At 43.0% G+C, this 25842-nt stretch overlaps 1 protein-coding gene across 2 annotated transcripts in view; it reads left to right on the top strand.

Moving 5' to 3' along the window:
* The window catches only part of LOC136649750 (hemicentin-1-like), a 180377-nt gene that overhangs the window by 29453 nt on the left and 125082 nt on the right, over window positions 1-25842 (top strand). For both annotated transcript variants that reach the window (XM_066626612.1, XM_066626614.1), the window contains exons 15-24: window positions 707-866; window positions 1228-1402; window positions 11884-12011; window positions 17152-17424; window positions 18645-18740; window positions 19372-19566; window positions 19869-19999; window positions 22408-22555; window positions 23963-24089; window positions 25570-25724. In XM_066626612.1, the coding sequence (XP_066482709.1) occupies window positions 707-866; window positions 1228-1402; window positions 11884-12011; window positions 17152-17424; window positions 18645-18740; window positions 19372-19566; window positions 19869-19999; window positions 22408-22555; window positions 23963-24089; window positions 25570-25724 (1588 nt within the window). The remainder of the gene's footprint in view (window positions 1-706; window positions 867-1227; window positions 1403-11883; window positions 12012-17151; window positions 17425-18644; window positions 18741-19371; window positions 19567-19868; window positions 20000-22407; window positions 22556-23962; window positions 24090-25569; window positions 25725-25842) is intronic.

Genomic DNA, 25842 nt, shown 5'->3' on the forward strand with positions numbered 1-25842 from the left:
AATTATTTATTCAATTTAATTTAAATAAATGTGCATATTACCAAAATTTTAAGGCCGCCTTTAATGTTTTCCTTATACTTTCAAATACCATAACAAATCAGAACCAAAAGAGCCTAAGAAACAAATTGGACTTTACTCCCAGCCTCACTGATTCAAACTAACCCCCACCAGTGACTGGTTGTTCTTATATTGCTTTTGTTGATTTAGGGCCCAATCCTATCCAACTTTCCAGCACCAGTGCAGCCGCAATGCAGCCTTGAGACAAAGGAACAAATGTTTCCATACCTTGAGGAGGCCACTGTGGTTCCCTCCCTCACCACAGGATGCAGCGCACGTCCCATTGGCACGGCTGTACTGGCACTGGAAAACTGGATAGGATTGGGCCCTTAATCCACTAATTAAAGCAGTTCAAGTGAGCAGCCTTAATGGTATTTGGAAGTGGCTAAAGAAGTATGTAGATGAGCAGTCATGTTAGTGGCTCTTAGACAATAGCTGGAAATCAGTGTTTGTTGCTTATGATAGGGACTAACTGGGAATGAATGTCAATAATTGTGCCCTCTTCTGAACTTCCCTTGGAGCATTTGATTGACTGCCTTGGGGAGATAGAATATGGAGTAGTCAGGTCATTGTTCAAATCCAACATGTTTATTCGTGTGTGTTTTATCTAAGCAAGTTCATCATGTTGTTATTTTTACATCCTTCACAGAAAGGAGAGGTAATCTCTCCCAGCAATCCCAAATATTCTGCAGGGTCCGATGGCAGTCTGCATATAGTTTCTCCAGGAGGTGAAGAGTCTGGGGAATACATCTGCACTGCAACAAATGCGGCAGGCTATGCAACCCGGAAAGCACAACTGACTGTCTATGGTAAATAAACGTTAGAGCCCAAAATTAGTGTGTTATCAGGAGCAATGGTAGTGTACAGGAAATACCAGTACTTTGTTGTGGGGCTTGAGAGATGCTATTTCAGATTTGGCATGATGGCATTCTGCTTTCTTCATTGATCCTGCTGGCCTCCATGTGGTCTAGGTGTAGTCAACGTGCATTCAGAATGCTTGAACTGCAGGTGACTAACTGTGGGAGTCGGAGGATTGTTCACCAATGAAGTGTAAGCTTCCTTATAGGTTAGATTTAGAAGAATGAGAGATGGATGCATGGTTCATTGAAAATGCAAATGAAATCTATGGATTATGAAATGCACTTGATAATATTATGTGTCCTATTTTAGTAAAACCACGAGTGTCCAGACTTGAGGATCAGCAAGGAGCATCACTGGATAACCCACTGGAGATCTCAGTGACAGCTGGAGAAGATGTCACACTTCCCTGTGAGGTGCAGAGTTTACCACCTCCTATAATAACCTGGGCTAAAGAAATGCAGCTCATCTCTCCGTTCTCTCCAAGGTAACAGTTATTCCAATTCTTTGTTAGTTTTATCTTATATTGAAGTTGAAGTTAAATTGAATGCCTATGTTTTGTTTTTAGTAAATGTCTCTAGTGCTTGAGGGACCAGATACAAAATTAACAGAACAGCAATTTAAGTTTGCCTTTGTGTTGTCAAAATTTCAGTTTAGCAGTGTGATACTCAGTTTAAGATTCTTTTAGGATGTATCTGTGCTACAAGCCTAAACTGGTTAAACTAGCGGTATTCAGACTGGGGTGTCGCAATGCCCCAGCCTGAGGGCCCGGCCTCTGCCCCCTTAAGGGGCGGGGGCAGGGGGAAGGCAGTGATCCCTAGGATCATGTCACTGACAGGGCTGCAGGGACTAGGATGTACTCACCAGTCCCTGCAGTGGCCTACCCAGGGTGCCGGGGAGCTATGCTTGAGTGTCTGCAAGGCTCCCCAGCATGCAGAAAGTGAAAGTGGAGCGATCGCACCCCACTTCTGGTTTTGCAGAAGTGGAGCATGATGGTTCCACTTTCACTTTCTGGAGGCTGGGGAGCCCTGCAGACACTCGTGCAGGGCTCCCTGCACCCCCAGGACGCTGCTGCAGGGACGGGTGAGTCCATCCCAGTCCCTGCAGCCCCCCCCCAAGCAATGGGATCCTGGGGACCCCGTCGCTGCCTTCCCCTCGCCCCTGGTGCCTCCCCCCCCCTCCCAGCAAGGACTTGCAGTGGTTTTCAAACTCCCAGAGAGTTTGAAAACTGCTGGGTAAAAAAAATCATGCCCTCTTCATAGGGAACTCTAGTTCCAAGCAGGAAGAAGCAGGATATCTCTTATAGAGATTCCTTCACAAAACTGCGCCCAGAATTCTTTGGAGGAAGCCATGGCAGTTTAAACTGGTGTAAAAACCACTTCAAAGTTGTGCCCTTCTTGAGATCAGATGTTGTAAGTCTGCTTGTCTTCTTGTACACTTGCAGGTTTATAAAACCCAGAAGCGTGTAACATTTTATGAAAGATCTTTCTGAACTTTTTTTATAAATTTGCAAGGGTTCTGTTCTCAGAACTCATGTGGATAGCAAAAATTGCATTAAAGCGAATCCATTTAAAAAACAATGTCCCTTTGCTGGGCAATTTTAAAACAGCCTTGCTGACATTTGTGATGTAAAACAGAGACATTGCTTAATGTCTCTGTTTTACATCACAAATTGTGATTGTGATGCAGTCCATCACAATCACATCACTGCATCACATCACTGCATTGCAGACAGTCCGTCAATCAGTCTCTCTCCAGCTGCTTAGAAAGGCTACTGGGAAGGAATGCAAAGTAATTATCTTTCTTTCACATACTCAGGGGGAAGGGAGGGGTCACTTGCTTTGGAATGAAACTGTTCTGTGCCTGGAGAGAGAATGATTGATGGTCAGCTGGCTGCCCTCTCTCGAATTAATGAGGCTATTCTTAAATGACTTTTTCCCTTTAATTTAAAGGACCCCTCTCATCAGCACTGAGATAAAACTGCTGGTGAAAAATCCATGGATAATTAGGTTATACCTGTATGCTTTCTTGGCCTTTGTAACAAATGATTATTGTCTGGTCTTTATTCCTCTTGGTGTTACATATACCTTGGTTTCCCCCCCAACTCTTTTTGGTCCAAAAGCCATTTGTTGAAATTCTTAAGTTTATACTTAAATAAGCTTACACTGGTGTGTTTCATCAGGATTAACCTCCAACTGTGTGTGTTGCGGTTTGCCATGCTGAATACAGCACAGCAGTATGTATTGTCCTGCAAAATACACTTTGAACAAAACAAGAACACCTAATAGAACTAATAATGCTGTTTCCATCTTCCCTGGTTGCTTGTATTAGTAATGGTTATGTATTAGTAATGCTATGTACCCTTTTGTGGTATGTGGTTACAAGAACAAAGCAAGTTCCAAAGTTCCTTTCAAAGCTTAATTCCTCAGGGGCATATTAGCTCTGCAGAACAGCATTTAATAAAAGGACAGAAACCTAAAAGTTCCAACCCTTTATTTCCTTTGAAATGTTTCAGAGTTAGAAACATTCTAACTAGAATGTAGAGGCTTTCTGAGTCTTAGGTCCCAATCCTACCCAACTTAACGGCACTGATACAGCTGTGCCAGGGAAGCGTAGCTGCATCCTACTGTGTGGGGGGAGGTCACAGAGGCCTCCTCAAGGTAAGGGAATGTTTGTTCCCTTAACTCAGGGCTGCACTGCAGCTGCATTGGTGCAGGAAAACTGAATAGGTTTGGGTGCTTATAGTCCTACACAAGTCTACTCAGAAGTGGGTCTCATTGTATTCAGTAGGGCTTATTCCTAAGAAAGTGAGTATAGAATTGCAGCCTTGTATACTGTAGATACTCATGTATAGTACCTGCAAAGCAGGTCTGTTTTTTGAAACACCAGGATGGGACCCTCCTTCCCAGGCTACAATTCAGTGCACCATTACTTAAGAATAACACCCATGGAAAGCAGTGGGTCTACTTCTGAGTAAAAAGGGTTGCAAATATATGCAGCTGCATCTCTCTGATATGAATTGAATTGCACATTCTCAGTTATGTATGGGTTGTACGTTGTATGTAGAGCTTCTGGCTTAACACACCAGACACCTTAAGGATGTCTTTGATTCATAGTTCTCCTCATGTCCATCTTAAAGGTGGTTTTGATTCATGGATCTCCTGCAGTGGTTTCCAACCTTTTTCACTTGCATATCCCTTGGCAGCCCATTTCCATAAATTGTACCCTTCATATTAACAAAATATTTGTAATAATACAAGCCCTCATCTCCTCTCTATGAAAACCCAGACTTCATGTATTCATCACAGTGTTTTCTCTTTTTACCTGATTGAGGAACAGAAGACTGCCTTTGCACTGTTTTGCACCAGAAGTGTGCTGAGAAATTCTGGGTGATTGATCACTTTCCATATTATGTTTCAGCTTTTTTACTGTGCTGGTTTTCAATCACTGGTTCATCCATGAATTGATGACCAAAAACTAGCTATTGGTGGGGCTTTCACAGCCAACTAGCTACCTCCCTTCCTGCCTTGCTGGTCCTTGCAAGGCATTCTTGCCCTGCAAGGCATTCTGGAGCACGGCCTGCCTTTTTCTGCCATTCTTTTTCAAGTACCCCTAAAGGTCCTGTTGAGTGTCCCTGGGAGTTCATGAACCCCAGGTTGGGAACCACTGTTTTACTGGTATGTAGTTTATAGTGCTCTTACTCAGATAGTGTTTACAAAAAGGTGGTGAAGACTAGAATTTAAAAAGAATAAAAATGTATCTTATGATCTTGTACTATGTTTTTAATAAATTAGAGACTACAGTTCTTGGGTAACAATTAGTGGTAGGTTATTTTTCAGGATCTGGCCTGGGGTAAAATCAGGCAAAACTATAGTCAGACACCCCCCTAAGTTTAACTCCCGACTTGTCCGAGGGTCATAGAAAATTCCGTGACTGTTTGCTTAAAACCTGCCCTCGACTTGCCTGTGGGGTCGACTTATAGGCGAGTATCTGTGGTGGTTGCGTCCCATTCCCCCTCCCCCCCCGTAACTGAACTGGGGAAATTATTTATTTTTTTAGAAACCTACTATCTCAAACTCATGTTCAGCTATGCTAAGGCTAGGTATTATGGGCTTGTTGAAAATTTAAGTTGTACCACTGTGGTTTCCCATGTCTGAGACTCCTACCTCTTGGCCTTGTTTGTTGATGCCAGACTTGGAGTCAAAACACACTGTGAGCACGAGCCTGTGCGCATCTACTCGGAGATAAGTCCCATTGTGTTCAATGGGGCTTACTTGAAGGAAAGCGTGTATAGGATTTCAGACTGTGAGTAAAATATGGTGTAATCATACTGCTTCAGACTTGAGGTTGAAAAATCACATCTTTTGGATCACATCTACATTATCAATAATGTAACTAGGGTTAAGACATAGAGTTTGGGTACGACCTGGCAGAGGCACTAAATATATATATCAAAGGCCAGATATTTGTTAATTAACATATTTACAGTTATTAAAATAAATAAAATGTAATGGTTTTTTCTTTCAATTGAAGTAATTAGACCTGATTTTGGCTCTGGTTCTGCAGCCTAACACAGTAAACTACATTCAGTCACTAATTATCCAGGGCTAAGAGAAAAATCAAAAACATTCTCCTCAAATGTTACCAATCATTCTTCAATGGAAATGGTCTAGGTGTAAATACAGCCATAAGGATGGGAGGGGGTCCTCTTTGGGCATAGAAATGACAAGCTGTAGCACTTATTGTCCCATTTATAAAAGTACTAATATTAGTATGACTGGGAAAATGCTGGACTAGAACTTTCTCCTTGGCGTGATGTGTGTAGGAATTTTTTTTTTTAATTTCACGTGTGGGGGCACATTCAAATGTTCAGTCCCTCTTCTGCAGCCTGTAAGTGGTACACCTCAGCAACTCAGCAGATGTATAATTTTTTTTTGGGGGGGGGGGGGGGTGATTGTATAGTTTGGCTCATAGTCTCGTTTCATGCCCCAGTCCTGTTTCCTAGCCTTGTATTTTCCAGCTCTCATTCTTGTCTCTGCTTTGTCTATCAGCTGTTTAGCTTGGCTACACTCTCTCCCCACCACTTTCTGTTACTTTGATCATCTTGTTCCTCACCTGATTCAGATTATATGGCTCAGACATAGTGTCAGAATATGCAACTGGGAACCGCTGTTCAGAGATCTAGCTCTGTTTAGCCATATTTTCTAAGCCTATCTTTTCAGGACAACAGCCAGCAGTGCTGCTGGCCAAGCTCTCTGACTTTGTTTTGGCATGGTTACAAATAAGGAGACTCATTCTGACCCAGAAGAATCCCTCATTTTCAAGCATCATATTAAGTACAGAAAACTTTTTAAATACGTACTACTCTGCTTTCTGTGTCTGTCTTAGTTTTTGAATCTGTATGGCTGTATTGTACAACTCTTCTTCTGTAACATCTGTGCTTATTAATCAGTTCATCTTGATTTCTAGCCATGTTGGCATTCACTGAGCTGTTTCATGTATGGTGTTGCTTTGCACAGAAGCCTGTACAAACAAGCTTTTTGTATGTCATTCAACTGCTCAAAGACCAGCCGTTGTGATTCTGTGGTTTGTGAAGATTTTGGTGTGGTATTTGTGATCTGAAGCCTCCGCGGCTGCTGGTGTCCTGTCTGGGAATGAAGCTGGATTGGCATCAAAGCTGGTATGAAGTGGAAGCTACCACGATCCATCATCTGATGTTTTGAATTTGGTTGGCTTCAGTATGGCTTCGAAGCCATGTGGAGGGTTGGGAGCTTAACAGGCCCCCGGCCGTCCTCCTACTAGTGGTAGCCTCACAGCATTCAAAGATTGGCCTCCTTTACTTCATTTAGGACGCAATCCTATCCTGCGCTGTATCCAGTGCAAGATAGGGGCCCAAAGCAGCTCAACCAGAGGCAAGGGGAAACCCTTGCCCCTATAGGTCTCCTTGGATGACCGAGGAGAGCAAATCCGAGGAGAGCAGAGCGGCTTCAATCTGCTCCGAACACCCTGGAAACGGGGGTAGGAATCAGACATAACTGCCAGATCCCAGCCCCACATCCCGCTCCCTACCCACCCACCCCCAGGGCTGCCCACCACCCGCTCTCCCCCTACTCAGGAACACCTACTCCCCATGCACCTCAAAGCCTTGCGTTGGCCCAGCAGGGCCAATGCAAGGTTCACCTCAGCAGCCACCATGGAGGCTGGATTCAGCCTCCATGTGCCAGTGCACCTCTGTGTGCCAGCGCGGCTTACTCCCAAGGAGGCACAAATGTGCTTTATGGCACGTTTGCGACCCTCCTGGGCCAGCACAAGGGACTTGCGCCAGCCTATGTGTAGGGCAAGATTTCGCCCTTAGATTAGTAAGGAAACTCTCAGCCTCCAATATTCTCAAACAACCCTTCATCATTGGCTGGAGCTTTTAAAGCCCTTGCTATAGAGGGCACCTGCTCTGTCTGATCCTTCCTGCTCAAGGTCCTTTAGCTGTTGCCCCACCAGCACCATGGGTGCTGTGTTGGTGCGCTTAATGTGGTGCACAGGATGTCTGTTCACTGTTTCCTCTTTCAGTTGCTTTTGTGGCAAGGGCTGATGCACAAATACCCTTAACAAGGGGTGCCTGGAGCCAGGACACCCTGGGCTCACTGATGCTCTCTTATAGGGAGCTGCCTGTACCCCTTGTCTCTTGCAAGAATTTTTATTTCCATTGTTTGCTGTACATTGACATCATGTTGGGTTAGAGTTAATTTGATATTGGCACAAACAAAGTCAAAACAAACAAGATTCTCTTGTAACTATATATAAATGAAGTTGGTTTACAGGCCATGGTTTTCAGGGAATTTGAGCACAAGTGTTAGAATGCACCCTTGGCTTTGCAAACTGTTGTTTGCATCATGTCCCTGATGTCTATACTTCATATTACAATTAAAACAACTAAGTACACAATCCTAACCCCTTATGTCCTTGCTTTCCAGCACTGACTTAAGGGCAATACATCTTATCTCTGAGGTAAGGGAACAAACATTCCCTTACTTTGAGGAGGCCTCCGTGAGTGACACCCAACTGCAGGATGCAGCACACGTCCCATTGGTACCACTATGCCAGTGCTGGAAAGCCCTGACATAGGATCGCGCCCTAAGTTATATTGAATAACTAATCCATAGCACCAGGAAAATATTATGTTCTCTGAAGAACTGCAAAAGGAAGTAGACCCAGCCTTGTTTCTCATGTACAAAGACATGCAATTGCAGCCAGTGGCATCACTAGGATTTGCGTCACCTGCTGCGGGAAGCCTGCGTGTCACCCCATGCAGTGGGCAGGTTAAACACCCGAAGTGGTGGGCATGGTGTACCATCGCCCTGCCCCCACTGGTTTTTTGGCTGTACCTTTTGATAGAACACAGATATTTCAATGTAGTTTGTTTCACTTCAATGATTACGCATTGATTGATATATAACATGATGATATTATTCCTCCAAACTCTGATTTTAGTGATTTTGAAAACTTGTAGGGTCACACACACACACACACAAACCCCGTGTCAACTCACTAACACCTTATTGCAGCAGTTCTCAAACCGGGACCCACTTTTTAGAATGACAATCTGTTCAGGACCCATTAGAAGTGATGTCATGGCCAGAAGTGACATCATCAAGCAATTAAAATAAATAATTATAAATAAATAAATTAAAATAAAAGAAATAAAAGAAATATTTTAAATAAGGGGGAGCCAGTCCTGTTCCACCAAGTGAATTTTCTCTGTAGCCTGCCTGCAATAACAACCCCCCAAAAAGAATCGGTGAGATTTCCAGGCCTCACCAGTGCCCAGTTTGAAGTTCTTCTATTTCAAGCATATCAAGATAAAGACCCACCTGGCTTTACAAGTGCAAAATAGAAAACTTTCCCCTTTCCAGCTCAAGCCTTTTTTTTTTTCCTTTTTAGTGGGGGGGGGGGGGGGAAGGCTGCTTTCTGGAGCATTTGTTGTGCTCCAGTTCCATCGGATCGGGACCACTCTGGTGTCCTCACATTCCCCTTTGCCTGGCCTGATCACAAGCCAAGGCACGTCTGCGTACTTGTGAGTAAACGTGACCGTGAGACTGTTTCGATTTCCATAGGGCTCAATACTCTCGCAGCTGGGAGGGAGGGACCTCCTTCTTGGGTGTTTTTGGGGGGCTGCATTCATTGGATCAGAACCATTCTTGTGTCACTGAATTCTTCTCAGCCTGCCCTTTCCGACGGACTATGGCAAGTATGCCTACTCATGAGTAAATGTGCAGTACAGCTTGGTTAACATTCCATAGAGCTCCATGCATTTTTTTCTTTCCGGTTTTTTGGCCATAACATTTGAAAGAAAGGAGCTATTTCACTCTGGTTTTTTGCATTGCATTCCGCTGGAAATTCCACATCCAATGAGGTATGGCATGATGGGGTTGCTCCTAAAACCACGATTTTAGTGCTTCATCCCCCAGTGCGTGTCACCCCCCTTGCGCGTCACCTGGTGCGGCCCATAGCCCTTGCACCCCCTAGCAATGCCACTGATTGCAGCATTTACTTAACCAATCATATATCAAATAACAAGGGGAAAAGTCATTTGAGACTGACATGGGCGCTGTCACTCCATCTTCTGAAGACCTTATCCCAAGCATCCTTGAGTCTTCGCTCCAGAAAAAAAAACCTGTCCTCTAAAGGAAACTTTACTTCAGAAAGACTTGCAAGCCATTTGCTCATCATTTGTAACTTTTTCCATTAGCATGAATATTAAAGAAGACCAATTAAGGTCCATGGTAGAAACCTCACCTAATTAATTTGACGTACACTCTGTTTTGCTGGAAAGTCTGCAGACAAATTGGGACCTTTTTTATACCTAGAGGGAATGTCCCCACTACTCAACAGTTTTAAGGACTAGCAACTGACTTTTATTTTTTTGACAGAAACGTGTTCATTTTCAGCCAAGTGTTAACTCGAGCTTTTGAACAAAGCTGCCTTGGCTTCCTCTATGATGAACAAAGCTGCCTTGGCTTTGTTCTATGATGAAGGCTCTATGATGGCTTATTTGAAGTTCTAGAACTTCAGAGTTCCAGAACTTTTCATTGCTAAAATTGGAGGCTCCCCCACAACACATATAATATATACTGTACAACGCATATAATATATATCTGACCTCACTAGGAGAACATAATGATGACTTTTCTTCTCTTTATGAGTATATTCTTTAGCAGCCAATGAATGTAACTTTGCCAAGTAAAAAATTGTGCACTCTGTGTTTCCGATGAACATGTTTTACCTCTTGTCATCCTATCTCTTTGATTCTTTCCCTGCTCCTACTTAGCCTTGACAAAATTTACAGTAAGTAGATTCAATTCTTGTGCACGATTTTGATGATACTTTTTGTCCTTGTTTGCATTTTAGTACTCATAATGTACTTTTCATTTTGTTTCTATTCCTCCTTTTCCAGTGTATTTCTCTATTTAATTGTATAGTTTTGAATTTTTTTAAAAAATCCGTGTTAAAAGAAAACCTATTCAGCAAACTACTGAACTTAGAGGTGTATTGCAAGCTGTTATGCTATATAAAACTGCATAGAACTATGGTGTAATAGAAGATGTTACAGATGTGTTGGTATAAACTCTGTGCATTACTGGTATATATCTATGATGGAATTTGCAATGTACTGTAAGTATTTGTACATCATTTAGTTTCTCTTGTTTGATTGAACTCACCCCTACTTGGTGGGTTTCCAAATATTCATTTATTCATTCATTCAATTTATATTCCGCCTTTCTCCCCGAAGGGCACCCAAGGCAGCTAACAATCAGGTTAAAAATACAAAACAACAGATAAACATTAAAAATACAAAACAGTTAAAAACAAAATAAAATACATGGGTAAAATACATAGCACGCAGTAAAAGACAAATTTATAAAAATAGCCCTTATGGTGCCTCGAAGGCTTTCCTGAATAAAAAAGTCTTCAGGCCCCGCCGGAACGCTAATAATGAAGAAGCAGCTCTCAATTCAAAGGGGAGAGAATTCCATAGTGCAGGTGCCACCACCAAAAAGGCCCTGTTTCTGGCCGCCATTCCCTTCATCACTCTCAATGACGGCACAACCAACAGGGCCCCTTCTGATGACCTTAGAGAATGGACTGGATTATTCAGAAGAAGGCGGTCTCTCAAATACGCTGGTCCCAAGCCGTATCAAATATCAGATTATCATAAACATTTCTTATCCCCTTTGGTACTTTACTGCCTGGATAAAGCGTAAAGAAGAAATGTAAAACTGCCACAATCAATGATTTAGGCCCCAATCCTATCCAATTTTCCAATGCTGGTGTAGCTGTGCCAATGGGGTGTGCACTCCTGTGGTGGGGAGGCAGGATGCGCAAAGGCCTCCTCAAGGTATGGGAGCAAATGTTCCCTTGGGGCTGCATTACAGCTACACTGGTGCTGGAAAGTTGGATAGGATTGGGCCCATATACTCTACAAGCCCTAGCCCTTTAAGGGCTTTTAGACCTGGACTCTCAGATCTCCTTCAGGAAGGAATTTCTCAGGCAAAGGAACAACATTGAAAAGGCTGTGTTTGTAGTCCATGGCAGTCGGTCTGGTGGTGTCATCCAAAGGAGGTCTTTAATTTGAGATCTCAGGACGCATACCACATGGGCACATATGGGATAAGGTACTCCCACAGCCACACAGTAATGGTAGAATTTCAACTTTTCAGTAGATTGGATCTACTGGATGACATATCACGGAATTCTTGGGTCATTTTGAATCTCTTACTTAATTCATGAGCTGTGGCAAATGAAGAAATTGGTCAGATTACAGGCACAGCTTAAGTAAAAACCAGCCCAATTTGAGCAAGAATAATGTTGAACAGATGCTGTTTAGTACATGGTATTCATTACTAATGCTTAAGAAATGCTCATTCTCCTTGTGATAAATATTTATACAGTCATATCTGTTTCCTATTTTTCCAGACACACCTTCCTCCCTTCAGGATCAATGAGGATCATTGAGACACGGGTTTCAGACAGTGGCATGTATACATGTGTAGCCACAAACATTGCTGGGAATGCAACTCAGGCAGTGAAATTAAAAGTACATGGTAAGCTAGTTGAGCTACAATAAGAGCCTTTTTTTGTTTAGTATGGAAACAGCTTTGTCAAACTATTTTTTGTGGAAAGTAGTATATGAATATTCTTTTTTTCAAAAAAATATTTTTTTAAATTCTTTTTTTAAAAAAAATATTCTTAAAAAAAAAAATAGCACCCCCAAGCTGCTAACCTGCTCTTTCAGGGGGAGTGCAACTTCATTCAGAGCAGGGCGATAGTCCAGCACCCGCGTTGTGATTTTCCTTCCTACATTTTATAATATTGCTCCCAAATCTAGACAACCTGAAAAGAACCTGTGGTTTGGGCACAATCTATTGGGATGTTCTCCTGAAGATGTCTCATTTAATAAATGGGAGCTGCATCACAGCATGTACTCATGTACATATTTTGTACATGTACTGTGGAGACAAACATCAGCCAGGATGGGCACTTCCCAAGGACCCAATCCATCAGAGGGCCAACCTGTCCAGGCCAACCTTCACCCCCTCAGCAGTAGTGGTAGTGCCCAGTGTGCCATCAGATGGGTGAACTATTGTTGCGGGCCCAGGTTGAACTTTAGCCCTTGTCTCCCAGCAACTTGACACTTGTATTATATGTACCCTTAGGCCCTTTAATTTCCAGACAGCAAAATGTTCCAAAAATATTGGCTAATGGTCAAGATAAAGACAATACAAAAGCAGCATTAGCCACATGTACGTTAGCTGTTCAGTTTCTCTTAACAGAGCAAATTTCCTCTTATCTATTGTTCATTTTTCTTTTTGTGTAACACAGACTTCTACAGCAATAGGATCTGTTATGTGGACCCTGCCTTAGTGTATTCAGCTGTTTTAAGATCAAGATATGCTAGGAAAAAGAAAATAATTTCTGTCAGTAGACCACAGTACCTCTTTAAACCTATTCAGTTAAGAAGTCACACCAGGCAGGGTTACCACATTTTTTTTCAAGAAACCTGCCTGTATCTTTAAATAGCTGCACAGCAAACAGAAATTCAGCAGATCTTCACCAGATCTTCACCAGCATAACAATGAAGTGAAAGGAAAAGCTTCACCTGATGAATTTTCCATATCTATTAAAAGCACAGAAGCCCTCCTCTCCAAATGTTTGGCAGTCACAGGTAGAACATCAGGTTACCTCAACACATTTTTTTTGATGAAGTCAATTCACACATTTGTTATCAAGCACTGTGCAATCAAGTGGTGAGAAAACAAGAAACAAATGCATGTGGGAATTGGCTCACAGAATATTTAGATTTGCTGTTTTTGCTCAATAACAAAAATAATGGGTTCCCTCTCCCCCATGATTTCAGTCCCTCATGATTTTTTTTCCTTTCCTTTTGCTACTCCATTAAAAAAAGAAATATGAGGAATGGTTTTGAAATTTTCAATCCCTAGGGAACCAGATCCAAATTTATAACTGTTGAGGACCATTTGCTTGTTTGTTGTGGAACTCTTGGCCATTGTAGGGCCCAATCCTATCCAACTTTCCAGCACTGGTGCAACTGCAATGCAGCCCTGAGGCAAGGGAACAAATGTTCCCATACCTTCTGTGAATGCCTCCCCATCACAGGAAGCAGTGCATACCCCATTGGCACAGCAGTGCTGGCACTGGAAAATTGGAAAGGATTAGGCCCGTAGAAGTTTCTGGGTCATGTTTTAAGATGTGCAGTCTTTTCGCAAAGAGCATTGCCAGGCGTGTTGGCCCCCACTACTGACTACTACTGAGTGGTAATAGTAGTAGTGGGACCACTACTGAGTGGATTGAGTATATGGCCCAGTGCTGCCCTGTGACAGAATAAGATTGATTGTGGTGAACAAGTTGTCTTTTAAGGAAGCTTGTGCACCGTTAGTATTCTTTTCATTAAGGAATTCCTAATAAAGTTGCTGGGAACTCCAGCATTAACTGGAGCACAGTAAGAAATCCAGTGATTTAGACCAGGGGTGTCCAAAGTTTTTGGCAGGAGGGCCACATCAGCTCTTTGACACTGTGTCAGGGGCCAGGGGGGAAAAGGCTGGCCTTTCCTTTGCTGCTGCATCACAGACATGAAACAGCAAGCAGTGGAGGCAGCCCTCATCCCACAGCTCATGCGAGAGGTTAAACAGTCACCCTCACGCTGAGATCAGTTGTGTTGGGCCGGAGCGGGCTCCAACAAATCTCTGGAGGGCCAGAAGCTCATTGGAGGCTGGGGGCTCCCTGAGGACTTGAGGGACCTTGAGGGCCGCAAGTGGCCCCAGGGCCGGGGTTTGGGCACCCCTGATTTAGACAATGCCTATAGCAATGATTGTGCTGGTTATTTATCTTGCTTTTCCTCTGTGGAACCAGCAGTATCTCTTTCACCCCTGTATTATCTTTCTGGTTGAACTTCCATTAGTACCTGGAGATTTAAAAGACAGGAAGTGATAATATCAAAAAGAATAGGTAATGAACCTTCATCACAAAACATTCAGATTGTTTCACCCTGGATATGGCAAGTAACTGGAGTGTTTTTGAGAGAGTGAGAATGGAAAATAAAATGCACGCATTTCCAGTCTAGACTTGCAATATTTAATCAGCAAAAGCATTCTAAATGTCTTCACAATTGGAAGCATTCAATTCCAGTTTTAATGTTAAAGTGCACTGTATTTTGGACATACATGTATTTTCATTTGTCTCCTGCCGTCATCTTAGGATAGATAGGATAGATAGCACTTAAAAACAGGCCAGTTGGGGCTTCATTTCACACTTTAGTAGTAGGGGTTTCATTTGAAAAGTGGTAGAAAGTAGAAGGTCTGAAGACTAGCTTTTGGGTGCATTAAAGGATAAATTGCAAAATCGCAATCATTTGAAAGCATTTTTGGTGATGATCTTTCTCTCCCTTTCTCCTTTAAGCTGGTAATAATTTAAGAAACATTATCAAGAACTGGACAATTCACCTCAGTACTTTTACTTAAAACTAAAAGATTTTGACATGCATACATAGTGCATAGGTCCATCTAGTTGTTAATAGCAGTGATTTCCAAACTTTTTAGTACTGGGATCCACTTTTTTAAAATGACACCTTTTTGGGACCCACCTAGGTTTACCAGATTTTTTAAAAAGGATATTTAGAAAGAAAAATTTATTTATTTATATATAATAACCAGAAAAGACTCTCAAACATTTATTTTCCTAGATTTACACATACTTGCAAACTGTAGGAGCTGAGCTCTTTGCAGCGTAATTAGCAGCTACAGTGTCAGATTTTTGAACAGCCTCACAGCTTGGCAGTTAGTTATCTGATCTTTCCATCACCCTTTTGGTGACCCACCAAAAATCAGGTTGCTACCCACCAGTGGGTCCCGACCCATGTTTTGGGAACCACTGATTATAGTAATAGCCATTTGTTGCACTGGGAAAAATCACCTGTTCTAGATATTCCCAAGGAATAATCACAGGTGGGTTAAGAAAAGGGGGAAGGTCTTGTTCCTTCTTTCTCATCTCTAAAGATAATATAAAGGGGTTTTTTTGGGGTCTTTTTTGCAACTTACTGGTGTAATTTCAAGTAGCTCAAGAAAGATTTCAAACTACCGTAGGCACTCGCCTATTGATCCCATAGATAAGTCGAGGGCAGGCTTTGAGCCAACAATTATGGAATTTTCTATGACCCTCGGATAAGTCGGGCGTTAAACTTAGGGGAGTGTCTGACTATAGTTCCGTCTGATTTTATTCGAGGCCAGATCCTGAAAAATAACCCACCACTAATTGTTACCTAAGAACTGTAGTCTCTAATTTATTAAAAACATAGTACAAGATCATAAGATACATTTTTATTCTTTTTAAATTCTGGTCTTCATCACCTTTTTGTAAGCACTATCAGAGTAAGTGCACTGTAAACTACATACCAGTAAAACAGTGGTTTCCAACCTAGTATTCATGTACTCCCAGGGACACTCAACAGGACCTTTAGGGGTACTTGAAAAAGAATGGAATAATGGTAGAAAAAGGCAGGCCATGCTCCAGAATACCTTGCAAGGCAGGAATGCTTTGCAAGGACCAGCAAGGCAGGAAGGGAGGTAGCTAGTTGGCTGTGAAAGCCCCACCAATAGCTAGTTTTTGGTCATCAATTCATGTATGAACCAGTGATTGAAAACTAGCACAGTAAAAAAGCTGAAACATAATACGGAAAGTGCTCAATCACCCAAATTTTCTCAGCACACTTCTGTTGCAAAACAGTGCAAAGGCAGAGTCTTCTGTTCTTCAAACAGATAAAAAGAGAAAATATGTGATGAATACATGAAGTCTGAGCTTTCATATAGAGGAGATGAGGGCTTGTACTATTAATTACAAACATTTTGCTCGTACAAAGGGTACAATTTATGGAAATGGGCTGCCAAGGGATATGCAAGTGAAAGAGGTTGAACCATGAATCAAATCCACCTTTAAGGTGTCTGGTGTGTTAAGCCAGAACCTCTAAGTACAACATACAACCCATAACACATAACTGGGAGTGTGCAATTCAAGTCATATCAGAGAGATGCAGCTGCATCTATTTGCAACCCTTTTTACTCAGAAGTAGACCCACTGCTTTCAATGGGTGTTATTCTTAAGTAAGGGTGCATTGAATTGTAGCCTACTTCAGATGGAAAGGAGGATTCCCATCCTAGTGTTTCAAAAAACAGATCTGCTTTGCAAGCATTTGCCAAGCAGAACCAGGCTGTAGCAGAAGGAAGGAGAATAAAAGGTTAACAAATTGCTTCTAAGGAGCTGTGCATGCCTGCTGCTTGAGAAACTTGGTGCTTGTCTGCCCTTGAGAAAGGAAACTTTTCAGAGCTGAAAGGCTTTGCCCTCTGAGTGACCCGGAGATAAGGCAAAGTTATAATTAGAGCTTGATTACTTGGTAAAAATTTAATACAGTGTTCAAGCCATTTGCCTGGTGGTTCTCCAGCAATATAAATTTTGCCACAGTCATACCACAGTCATGTGCTGTAGCCATTAGAACTTGGGGTAGAGATTATTGCTAAAAAGAATCTTCTAGGTTCATGTTGCAGATGGCTTTGGGAATAATGGCAATGGGCAGGTGGTAGCCAGCAAAATATGTGCAAAATGCTGAATTATATGGATCATATTTTCCTGATCGACCTGCTAAACTGTTAGTGCTAATTAATTTGCTTTGCCTAGTTCCTCCAAAGATACAACGTGGGCCTCGAGTGATGAAAGCAAAAGTTGGTTATAGAATTGATATACCTTGCAATGCTCACGGGATCCCACCTCCAACAATCACTTGGTTTAAAGACCGAAATCCCATTTTGATAGACAACAGGCAGTACATCAGCTCTCCAGATGGAACTCTAATTATCAGCAAAGTCCTGGTTTCAGATTCTGGAATCTACAAATGTGTGGCAAGTAACATTGCTGGCCATGATGAAGCTGAGATAACGATACATGTCCAAGGTAACCATAGCGCTGATGTAGAATAATTTGAATCTTTTTGAGTTCTTTAATAAGGGACAATTATTTTAATTGTAGTGGAAAGCTGTTTAAGTGACACTAATTTTGAAAATTTTTTTCTGCTGTAGTGAAATATAAGTAAGAGGAGAAAAATAATCTCACTGTAGATCTCTGTGTGCTGAACCACACACACAGGCACACAGAGTGCATCAGACATGGCAAAAAACTTGGTGAGGGCATGGGGGTGCCAGAACCAATGAGTAATTAGAGAGCAACTGTTGCTAAAATGAATAGCAGCACAATCAAGGAACATGTAGGGTAAATGTGTATTAAGCTGAACTGTTTTTGCACAGGACTGGATGGTCTTTTTCAAGCCTTGCTGTTTAATAGGGTTATTTTTTCCATTCCTGCAGTGACAGAAGGGTTTATGCAACCATTCTGTGCATGATGCAGATGAAATTACTTTCTGGTGGTTCTTAACAGTATCCATTTCACTTCCTCATGGCAGGGAAGAAGATGTGTGAAAGACTGGTCAGGGGCTGCTAACAGCTGCAGGATTTCCTGTGCATTACTAACCTCGCCTTGAACAAGCATCCAGTAGTATATACATAAATGGGAAGATGACATGGCATATGGAATGGAAATAATTCTAAAAATACAAGAGGGATGTGGGTTTTTGATCAGAAAGGAAGGAGTTAAAGGCTTCAGTCATCAATTCAGTGTCTCTCTGGGCTGGGACAGTTGAATATCCCAGCAGGTGCCTTGGCCCAGCAGGTGGCAGTATTGCATTTCTAGTGCACCACTAATGCACTGAAGGTGTATTTCAGGCAAAAAGCCAAGCTTGCGCATTGGTTCATATTTTGTGCAATAAGCATGCTTGCCATGTGCACACTGATGTTTGCGATGCTGAACACTGTGAAGGAGAGGCACATATTTCCAAGTATTTGCTGGATATAGACCAAAGAGAGCTGTGTTCCACTTGGATTAATCTTGTGCATGTCTATCATGTGTCCCATTTAATTCTTGTGGTTTGTATTTAGAGAATGTATATTTTCCTCAGAACGCTCACAACAAATTCTAGCACATCATACCATCAAAGTTGTAAAAGGCAAATGTGAAACCCAAAACACAGCATCAAATTCTTGCATTTAAAAACTGTAATTGCAGCAGCACTTTGCAATTTGAATTTCGATTCACTTAGGATATTCTTGGTTTTGTTTTAGAACCTCCTACTGTAGGCGATCTTGACCCACCGTACAACACACCGTTTCAGGAAAGAGTAGCAAATCAGCGAATTGCCTTCCCATGTCCAATCAAAGGTATGGAATTGCATATTATTTGGAGAACAAGAGCCCTACTGAATCAAACCAAAGGCCTATACAGTCCAGCATCCTGTTTCCTACGGTGATCAACCAGATGCCCGGGAACTCTGCAGGAGTGCTTGAAGGCTAAATTCTTCCCCTTCTGTTATTTCTTTGCCACTGGTGTTCAGAATCTTACCTCATCTAAACCTACAGGTAGAATGTAGTCATCATCATTAGTATCCAGTACTTCATGGATTTTTATATCCTTTTAAAGCCATCCATGCCCTCACCATGCTGCATCATCTTGCAGCAGAGAATTCCAAAGAAGGAACTGGCCATCATTTTTATCTGACTGAGAACCACATAATTCCTTGTCATTTTACAACTTCACAGGAAGAGAGTCCCACTCCACAGTTTCTCAAGCTTGGCATTGTTTGCGGGCCTTGGTTTATTTGTCATCAATCCACCTAAGGAAAATAAAAAGAGAGGGGGTCATTTTGGTAAATCTAGCCTTGTGTTAGTACAATAGATTGGAATGTAGTCTATAATTAATTGAAGATTTCTGAACCTATTCTTAAATGCTACCTTCATTCTTTGAAATCACAATTCAAAAAGCATATAAATGGCCCTCAATCACTCTTTATAGGTACCCCAAAACCTGTTCTAAAGTGGTTACACAACAACAGGGAGCTAACTGGCAACGAACCCGGCATTTCAATCTTGGAAGATGGTACTCTGCTGGTCATTGCTTCAGTCACACCATACGACAATGGAGAGTATGTCTGTGTTGCAGTGAATGAAGCAGGAAGCACGGAAAAAACTTACAATCTGAAAGTTCATGGTAAATCACCAACTTGACATGATTTAATAGGAGGTATTTATGTAGGCATTTTTATGCCTTTTGGGTTTGTGCCATAGAACACTTTTCAGTGCCATTGAGCATTGAGCCATTGGCTCTTTTTTGCAAATTGGTGGTTGACTACTAGAGTCGAAGGGTTGATTGCACAAATATCAGAAACAAAAGTTTCTGAGGGTCTTTCTGAGTGGAAGTAAAGCAATGAGAAGGGCTGAGAATACTTTTTAAAAGTGAAATCAAGCATTGCACATTGTCCATAAATATTTATTGAGTATCTTTGATTGCAGTTCCACCTGAGATTAGAGATCAGGACAAAGTGACAAATGCATCTGTGACCATCAATCAGCCCATAAGTCTGTTCTGTGAGGTATCAGGCAATCCTTTTCCCATCATTACTTGGTATAAAGATGATGTCCAGGTATGTATAGCCGAGATCAAATTTTTGTCATCTTTAACCAATCGGATCTGTTCAAGTGAGAAGTCTACATTTTTTTTTGCCAGCTACTCTTTGAAGAGTGATTCAGACCACTGACGTACCTGGAGGGGGGCAAACGGGGCAAATACCCCAGGCGCCGACCCTCCAGGGGTGCCTCCTAAAGCCTCCCCCCACTGTTGCCTGCCAACCCGCCCACCTTTTTCCTTAAAGGGAGAGAAGCCAGCAGCTTCGCTGGCTTCTCTCCCTTTAAAAAAAGAGCCTCCATCCAATGGAGGAGGGACGCCTAGGAGCGCTCCTGGAAAGGCAGCAAGAAGCTACCGCTCTGGCAGCAGCTCAGCGCCAGAGTGGGCTGCCCTGAGCTCCTCCTTTATAGGAGGAGAGGGCAGGGGCGCCCTAGAGTATTGGCACAATGCCTGTCATGCTGACGCTCTAACCCAGGTGCCCCTTCCTTCTCACCTCCTCTGGAGAGGCCTCTGGAAGCAAGAGGGCAGCCTAGAGCATCAGCACTGACACTCTAGGCTTTCCGGGCCCGAATGGAGGCTTTAGCGCTGCTTGTAAGCGGCATGAAGGTCTCCTTTGGAGTGGTCTGGGGCTGCTGGAAGCCACAAACTGCTCCAATGGAGAACTCTGCGCCGCTTACAAGTGATGCAGAAGGCTCCATCAGAGCCTCGGCTGCCTCCATGTGGAGGTAGCCACATGGAAGTCCTTGTGGTGACGATGATGACAGCACATTGACTTCCGGGTCATGGGTGGGAGGGTGGAAAAGGGGTGGGGGAAGGGGTGTGGGTGCAGAAAACTGGGGGTTGCCCCAGATGCCGGGACCCCCAGGTACACCACTGATTCAGACAGATTGAGCTGGGTGTTGCAAGAGCAAAGACATTTGTTCCCAAAATGGCAGATTGTTATGTGGCCTGGTAATTTCAGTTGTTTCCTCCATGCAACCTTTTACAATGAATTGTACCTCTACTGGTACAATTGGGTTTAATTGTACCAGTAAACCCAATGTTAACGTGGCTTGCTGTTCTGCCAGGGCGCTATTGCATCACCCTGCCTACTTCCATCCTTTGCTAGCTCCTGTCCTTCAGTTGTAACTTTGCATCAGAAAGAAATGGTGGGGGTAGCAAGCAAGATATAGAATGGGCTCCTGAGGATGCAGAGTTTGTATCTGTTCATATCTGTATAATTGTAGACTCTTTCATCCAGTAAAATTTTGTCAGTTTGAAAATCTGTTTTAATTCTTTTAAAGTAAGAATCAAACTGTGCATTACATGGACGTGTGGCCGTACCACATAATATATAATGCAGTAGGTCATGTTTGCTTCTGCAGAAGATATCGCACACAGGGCGCAATCCTAACTTGCGCTGAAACCAGACAGGCCAGCGGGCCTGTGCTGCATCCAGCGCAAGTGTGGGGCCAAAAGCAGTGCAGCCAGAGGCAAGAGAAAGCCTTTCCCCTTATCCCATGTTGCGCTGCAGCGGCCCCAATGAGTCTGCTCGGATCTGCGCCACCACAAATCCAAGCAACCTGGAACCTCGCCGTGCTGCCTGGGAGTAGGGTCAGGATCCAGCATAACTGCTCAATCCTGGCCACGCCTCCTGCCTCCTGCTCCCTGCCTCCTTACCGCAGGAATGCCTGCTGCCTGCACTCCCTCTGCCCTGAAACGCCTCCTCCCCACCCTCCCCATGCTCCCCCTGACCGCTGCATCAGCTGAGCTCAACCAGTGCAACTCACCCTTCCTCTGGGAGTGTGTCGGCACAGGCAGGCCGGCACATATCTGTGTGCCAGCCTGTCTTCCCGGGAAGACACTTTCAGGCCAGCACAAGGGATTTGCGTTGGCCCAAGTGACATTTAGGATTGAGCCCTAAGTATAAAATAGGGACCAAAAATCTTTCCTAGTTTATTTAGCTATCACATTGGTTGCCGTATGGGATTACTTTCAGCCAAATTCTCAGTTTCCTACAGAAGTAGGAAGGGTTGCTACGTCTCAGAACTGCTCACTTCTCTCACAATGCTACCTGTTCCCTTCTTTTTCCAAAGGCATTTTAGGAGGATTTCCTGCTTCAGATGAGGTGGGCTAGATGATCCTGTGGATCCCTTCCAACTCTATGATTCTAGGTCCTGAAATAGGAATCTAAATTTTCCTACCCAGTGATGCTTGTGGAAGAACCTACCCCACTAAATTTGAAGGTTCATGATGATAATTTTACATATGGCAATAAAATTATCTAGTCTCTGTCCTTTCTCCTAATTGAAAGCCATGTGTTATAACTTGCAGGCGTGCTTTGAAAGCACCACTGGCCTAATTAAGGACAGGAAATTGAGTGGGTGAGTTACCCAGTTCAGATGCAGTATTTGGTGGATGTTGACATTATTTTTGGATCTTTTTCAGGTTGTGGAGAGCAGCACTCTGCAGATTTTGAACAATGGGAAGTTACTGAAGATTCTCAAAGCTGCTACTGATGATGCTGGCCAGTATTCCTGCAAAGTCACCAATATAGCAGGGAGCTCAGAGAAATTCTTCAGTGTAGATGTGCAAGGTTGGTACAGTGGTGTTACAGATTTGGTACTCTGAAAAAAGTTGCATTTGGTATTTCAAAAGCATCCTTGCCTAGACATATAATAGAAACACAAATGATAAAACAGTGAAAAGGAAATGTGATGTGATTCTACCATCTTTTACACTCTTATAAGAAGTTCTCTGTGATCCCTCAGAATTTTATCTGCACTATTCTTTTGTTGTGACCTGGTTCCATGTGAATAGACAATGGATCATGCCAGATTGTCCTATTGCAAAGTGCACTCTGTCTAACAATTTTGGATCAAGAAGACAGAAGTAGTTACTCTGAACCTGTCTGCTCTTTCTCCTAATAGCTGTTTACCTAGGAATGTTTGAATCAAGAACTGTTTTTACTATGCATTTATAAAAGTATTTTAGAGCAGCATTTCTCAAACTGTGGGTCAGGATCCACTAGGTGGGTTGCAAGTCAATTTCAGGTGGGTCCCCGTTCATTTCAATATTTTATTTTGAATATATTAGACGATGCTACCATTGTATGTGACTGCATTTGGGAAAATGTTGCAGTCCTGTACTTTTAACAGGCTACTCTTTATATGATTTTAACAATGATAGTAAATGGGACTTACTCCTGGATAAGTGTGGGTAGGATTGCAGCCTAGGATTGTTAAAAATTTTCCTACTTGATGATGTCGCTTCTGGTCATGACATCACTTTCAGTGGGTCCCAACAGATTCTCATTCTAAAAAGCGGGTCCCAGTGCTAAAAGTTTGAGAACCATTGCTTAAGTATCCAAAGCATATCATCTACATTATATCAGGGGTCTCCAAACCCCGGCCCAGAGGCCAGATGTGACCTGCAGCAAGCCTCTATCCGGTCCGTGGTCAACCTCATGTCCCCTGAAAGCCTCTGGCCCACTCAACTGAACATGACCAGAACTGGGCTCTGATTGTGTCTGGAGGGTGTTCTGAGGGCCAGAGAGGTTAAATGAATGAGCCCATTCATTCATTTATTCACTCATCTAAGTTCCATCTCTTATTTATTTAAATTTTATATTTAAATTTTTTTTCTGACCCTCAACACCACGCCAAATATTTGATGAGGCCCTCTGGTCAAAAGGTTTGGAGACCCCTGCATTATATCAACAATTCTTACTAACCCTGTGCAGTAGTTCACTCAGATGAAGAAAGAAGCTAAGAAACCTCAACTGAGGCTGAGAGAAACTAGCTTGCCCAAGGTCATGTTGAGTTCATAGCAGAGGTGAAATTTGGACAGTACCCTTTAGCTATTATCTATGCTATTATGCGGTCTCTCTCTGTAAAAATTATTGTCAGATCTTCCTGTTGAAATTAATCCCAAATAAGCATTGATCAAGTTTCAACCCTGTAGTTAAATATTTATTCTCACTGATATTCTTTTTTGCACATAGTGCCACCCACTATAAGAGGCACTGATACATCCAGTGAAGTTTCAGTCGTCCTCAACCAAAATGCAACGCTGGAATGCAAAGTCAGTGGCTCTCCCTTTCCTGTCATCCAGTGGTTCAAAGATGGCAAGTAAGTACCAGGCCTTAGGCTGAGCATGCACTTTTTACTGACCAATACAGAGATGGGAGAGCATGTTAGATTACTCTCTTTCAGTTGTTATAGTAAAATGTGTGTACATATCATGCATTAAGAATGGATTCTAGTAAGGAATGTTTGTATAACCTTTCACACTCTTTTATCTAAGTAGCTATTGCTACCAAAATGGGCCATTCTAACAAGACCCATTTAAACAAGACCCAAGTGGAGTGAGGAGGTTGTGCCCAGGGTGGTGGAAGCTGGAAGTAAGGAAAAGAGAGGGGGCTCTACCTCTTTATCTCCCAGCCCACTTGGCTGCTTTCTTAAACAGCCTGTGGGTTGGCAGATGGAGAGAGAGACACGTCATTTACCTCTCCCCTCCTCTGCTCCCTGGAGGAATAAGGAGGCTGCTTCTGCCTAGATTCTTTTTTCACTTGCTTCTTACAAGTGAAGAGGCAGACTTGGGGGCTCTGTCAGCATTGGGCCAAAAGGGGTGGTGAGAAGATCCCCCAAACTGGAAATGCAGCCTTCTGGCTGCATCACTGGTAGGCATAACCTGTACAAAGGACATTTAAACTGTTCTGAATGGAGTTTAAGGCTACAATCCTATTCATAGTTACATGGACAGAAGTCCTGTTGAATACAGTGGTACTTACTGAGCAGACATGCACCAGATTTTTTATTCCTGGGCTTTTACACTTAAGAACATAAATTAAGGGCACAGTCCTGGCTTTTGTTTAGGCCAGCGCAAGTCCCTTGCACTGGTCCAGGAGGGTTGCAGACGTAAAGCACGTTTGTGCCTCCTTGGGAGTCAACTGGGCTGGCCCGCGGAGGCTGGAAACAGCCTCCACACCGACTTGGGGAGGGAGGGTTGTGTCAGCTGAGCTCGGCCAACATAGGGGTCTAGGGAGGATGGGGAGGAGGCGGGGAATAGGCGGGAGGGAGGAGTTCCAGGGTGGGGCTGGGACCCGGCTATTATGTCGGATCCCAACCCCGTTCCCCAAGCAGTGTGGAGCGGCTTCAAGCTGCTCCATTCTCCTCTGACTCATGCCACCTCCTGAGGTGGTGCAAGTCCAATGAGACCCATTGGGGCCATAGTGGCTTACCTGGGGGTAAGGGGAAGAGTTTCCCCTTGCCTCTGGCTAAGCTACTTCTGGCCCCAATTTTGCGCTGGATACAGCACAGGCCTCCTGGCTTGCCTGTTCCAGTGCAAGACAGGATTGTGCTGTAATTTTAATAGACTTTCAGGAACCATTTCAAACTCACACCAGCAGATTGTTTGTTTGAGTTTGATGTTTCCAACGTCAGAAGTGCTATTCCATCTTAGAATATAGTAACTCTGAAAGAAAGCAAGAATCTATTCACACATACATGTTGTTTGCTTCCATCGTGTCTCAATAAATTGTGGATTGGTGGGGAAGGAACATACTCATGCTATGTAGTCACAAATGCAGTGGTGTTTTTTTCTTTGCAGACCCCTCTTCTTGGGTGATCCTAATATTGAGATTTTGGATAAAGGCCAGATCCTGCACATTAGTAATGTCCGGAGGATCGACAAAGGGCGCTATCAGTGCAGTGTAGCCAATTCTGCTGGAAAACAGATTAAGGAGCTCAAGCTCATCATCCATGGTAAGGGACTAAAAATCGTGAACCTTTTTTATTTATGACTTTGGTAATAAAATGGTGGAAAACCGTGAATTGTAGTTTGCTGTGCAGAAATCTGTGTTCTCATAGTGCAGTGCTTCTG

The sequence above is a fragment of the Tiliqua scincoides genome, chromosome 4 (assembly GCF_035046505.1).
Source record: "Tiliqua scincoides isolate rTilSci1 chromosome 4, rTilSci1.hap2, whole genome shotgun sequence".
Taxonomy (NCBI): domain Eukaryota; kingdom Metazoa; phylum Chordata; class Lepidosauria; order Squamata; family Scincidae; genus Tiliqua; species Tiliqua scincoides.